The sequence below is a fragment of the Camelina sativa genome, chromosome 12, assembly GCF_000633955.1.
Source record: "Camelina sativa cultivar DH55 chromosome 12, Cs, whole genome shotgun sequence".
In the NCBI taxonomy this organism is placed as follows: domain Eukaryota; kingdom Viridiplantae; phylum Streptophyta; class Magnoliopsida; order Brassicales; family Brassicaceae; genus Camelina; species Camelina sativa.
In genome coordinates, this window is record NC_025696.1 from 23963382 (window position 1) to 23966390 (window position 3009).

Below are 3009 nucleotides of genomic sequence, written 5' to 3' on the forward strand. Positions count from 1 at the left end.
CCATTTACTTAGAATGTGGTACATAAGTTTGAATACTTACTTGATCGTGATCTAGGTTCGGCATTGAACAGGAGTACACTTTACTTCAGCAAAACGTCAAATGGCCTTTGGGTTGGCCAGTTGGAGCATTCCCTGGTCCTCAGGTAATCATCAGTCAAGCCAAGAAGTATGTTTTGTGTTGGTTTACAAATAAAGAAAAGTAACCTATTCTCTGTTTTGTCTTCAGGGTCCTTACTACTGTGGAGTTGGAGCTGACAAGATTTGGGGGCGTGACATTTCAGATGCTCATTACAAAGCTTGTTTATATGCTGGAATTAACATTAGTGGTACTAATGGTGAAGTTATGCCTGGACAGGTCTCTTTTTAAATGGAGCTCTAACAATAAATTATGTTACTGTATGATTTACTTGATAGTCCTCTGATGGTATTATAAACATTTGTGCAGTGGGAATTCCAAGTTGGCCCGAGTGTAGGAATCGATGCAGGTGATCATGTTTGGTGTGCAAGATACCTTCTTGAGGTAATCAAAAGTTATATTTTGTAGATAGGAGTGAGTGAGTGAGTGAGAGTTCAGCTCTTGTAATTGTTGTTACTTTTTTTGCAGAGAATTACAGAACAAGCTGGTGTTGTCTTAACACTTGACCCCAAACCGATAGAGGGTGACTGGAACGGTGCTGGTTGCCACACCAATTACAGTACTAAGAGCATGAGAGAGGAAGGAGGATTTGAGGTGATCAAAAAGGCTATCTTGAACCTCTCGCTTCGCCACAAGGAGCACATCAGTGCCTACGGTGAAGGCAATGAGAGAAGGTTGACCGGAAAGCACGAGACAGCTAGTATCGACCAATTCTCATGGGTATGCATTTGCAATGGGAGTTTAAAAGACTTCATACTAAGTCCCTATTTTATGTCCCTCTCTTCTCACTTGCTTTAAACGTCAACTTGGCAGGGTGTGGCTAACCGTGGATGCTCTATTCGTGTGGGACGTGATACCGAGGCGAAAGGAAAAGGTACTGTTACCGGAATGGTTTACGTACACACATTGTTTTTTTTATGCTATATATTGCTAACATGTATTGTTTGTGAATTGGAATATAGGTTACTTGGAAGATCGGCGTCCAGCATCTAACATGGACCCATACATTGTGACCTCACTTTTGGCAGAGACCACACTCCTCTGGGAGCCAACACTTGAGGCTGAAGCACTTGCAGCTCAAAAGCTTTCCTTGAATGTTTAAAATTAGTCGACGCTTTCATGAATCCGATGACCACACATGTCTATGTGGTCCATCCGGGATCATAAGGTTTGCTTAAAACTTTGTTTCGGGTCAAGACATGATTTGTTATCTTTTCATTTGCCTTGTTAAAAACTCAGAACTGTATGGGAAAATGTTCATCCTTTTATATTGGTTCTTTTGCCTGTTATGGTCTTACTGTAAGATATTGCACAAGTCATCATGGCTATTGGCTAATGTGTGATTATGTGAGTTTGGCTTCAAATAAACACTTTTAAGTTGCAGAGAGAGAGTTTAATAGACTGTGAGCTATAGAAAAGGTTTCGACGCGGATACTTTATCGGTTAAACTCACACAGTAAGAAATATTATAAAGTTCTTAACGAGCATGAATACCATCTAGGATCATGAAAATGAAACGAGCATATGTAAAACATGACTTATTTACACAACATAGAGTGAATTTGTGATCAAAGGTATTGTAATACGTCTTAGATTCACTATCCACAGAAATATACCCTAAAAGTCAAGACATCATGACAAGAAAGCCAAGCATATTAATTGATGTTGGCTTAAGATCTTAAAAGATGTGAGGTTCATCACAAATATATGTTTTTGAATTAATAATTCCTGCAGATATGTTTGTTTAGCTTCGAAATGTGATGAAGCTTGTCAAGGTTAATCATGCAAGCATTCATGGCTCGAAAATGAAATGTAGAGACTAGATAAATATAAGTTATGCGATCCCAAAGTGAGGTTTCGTGATCTAAGAGACTCTAAAGCCAAAAAGAGAAGGTTTAAGAGACTTTTACCGATTAAGGTGGTACGTACCGAGCATAAGTTAGAGGAAGACATACACGGGTTTAAGGTTTTGTACTTCAATCATATGGTTGTGTATTCCGACATCTTTGTAAAAGCTAATGAGATATTCGGTTACAACAACTCAATTCGTAATCGAAATTTCCGTGTGAACGAATGTGAAAATTCTGACTAACACTCAACTGCTAAGATATATTGATTATAGGAAGAGGATACAACGTACATTACATCAGTTCTGCATGATAGGTGGTTATGTGCGGTAATGCATCGGCAAACCGTGCATCAAACTTATTTACTATAGTTGGCTATTTTGCATACACTTACATTTCTACTCATAATATTTAGTTTGCAATTGTGAGTAGTCTAGAGACGGTCGATTCTACACTCCACCACCACCACCGCCTCCTCTACCACCTCCTCCTTTCCATCCTCCTCCTTGACCACCGCCTCCTTTCCACCCTCCTCCTTAACCACCGCCTCCTTTCCACCCTCCTCCTTGACCACCACCTCCTTTCCACCCTCCTCCTTTCCATCCTCCGCCTTGACCACCGCCTCCCTTCCATCCTCCGCCTCCACCACCTCCAGAATTCTGTACGTCCTCTGCCGTAGCATCTATATCTGCGGTGTCCAACTCAGCACCGCCTCGACCACCGCCTCCTTTCCATCCTCCGCCTTGGCCACCGCCTCCTTTCCATCCTCCCCCTCGGCCACCGCCTCCTTGGCCACCGCCTCCTTTCCATCCTCCGCCTTGGCCACCGCCTCCCTTCCATCCTCCGCCTTGGCCACCGCCTCCCTTCCATCCTCCGCCTTGGCCACCGCCTCCCTTCCATCCTCCGCCGTGGCCACCGCCAGAATTTTGTACGTCCTCTGCCGCACCATCTATTTCTATGGTGTCCAACTCAGCACTGCCTCCACCACCTCCTCCCCGGCCACCACCTCCTTTCCATCCTCCGCCT

The 3009-nt window shown here is 43.3% G+C and overlaps 3 protein-coding genes across 7 annotated transcripts in view; 1 reads left to right on the forward strand and 2 right to left on the reverse strand.

Moving 5' to 3' along the window:
• The window catches only part of LOC104733794 (acanthoscurrin-1-like), a 3023-nt gene extending 2959 nt beyond the window's left edge, over window positions 1–64 (reverse strand). Inside the window, exon 1 of the mRNA XM_010453342.1 lies at window positions 37–64. Coding sequence (XP_010451644.1) covers window positions 37–64 — 28 coding nt within the window. The remainder of the gene's footprint in view (window positions 1–36) is intronic.
• On the forward strand, window positions 30–1519 carry LOC104732539 (glutamine synthetase, chloroplastic/mitochondrial-like). The gene is made up of 6 exons (XM_010452096.2): window positions 30–143; window positions 227–355; window positions 446–520; window positions 605–856; window positions 950–1010; window positions 1099–1519. Exons 2-6 carry the CDS (start codon window positions 344–346, stop codon window positions 1236–1238), a joined length of 540 nt encoding a protein of 179 aa, XP_010450398.1. The 5' UTR covers window positions 30–143; window positions 227–343; the 3' UTR covers window positions 1239–1519.
• LOC104732540 (glycine-rich cell wall structural protein 1.0-like) overlaps window positions 2219–3009 on the reverse strand; it is a 1576-nt gene continuing 785 nt past the window's right edge. The window contains exons 3-4 of one of the 5 annotated variants that reach the window (XM_010452101.2): window positions 2891–3007; window positions 2219–2830 (exon numbers count right to left, since the gene is read on the reverse strand). In XM_010452101.2, coding sequence (XP_010450403.1) covers window positions 2520–2830; window positions 2891–3007 — 428 coding nt within the window. In that variant the 3' untranslated portion in view covers window positions 2219–2519. Of the gene's footprint in view, window positions 3008–3009 lie in introns of all 5 variants that reach the window. The other 4 variants (XM_010452100.2, XM_019234033.1, XM_010452098.2 and 1 more) reach the window with 4 other exon arrangements.

What these genes read in the sequence shown, in the direction of transcription:
- LOC104732539 (XM_010452096.2), top strand. An exon ending in GTGCAAGATACCTTCTTGAG is followed by an intron (nt 521 to 604) that starts GTAATCAAAAGT and finishes CTTTTTTTGCAG; the next exon opens with AGAATTACAGAACAAGCTGG. An exon ending in GTATCGACCAATTCTCATGG is followed by an intron (nt 857 to 949) that starts GTATGCATTTGC and finishes TCAACTTGGCAG; the next exon opens with GGTGTGGCTAACCGTGGATG.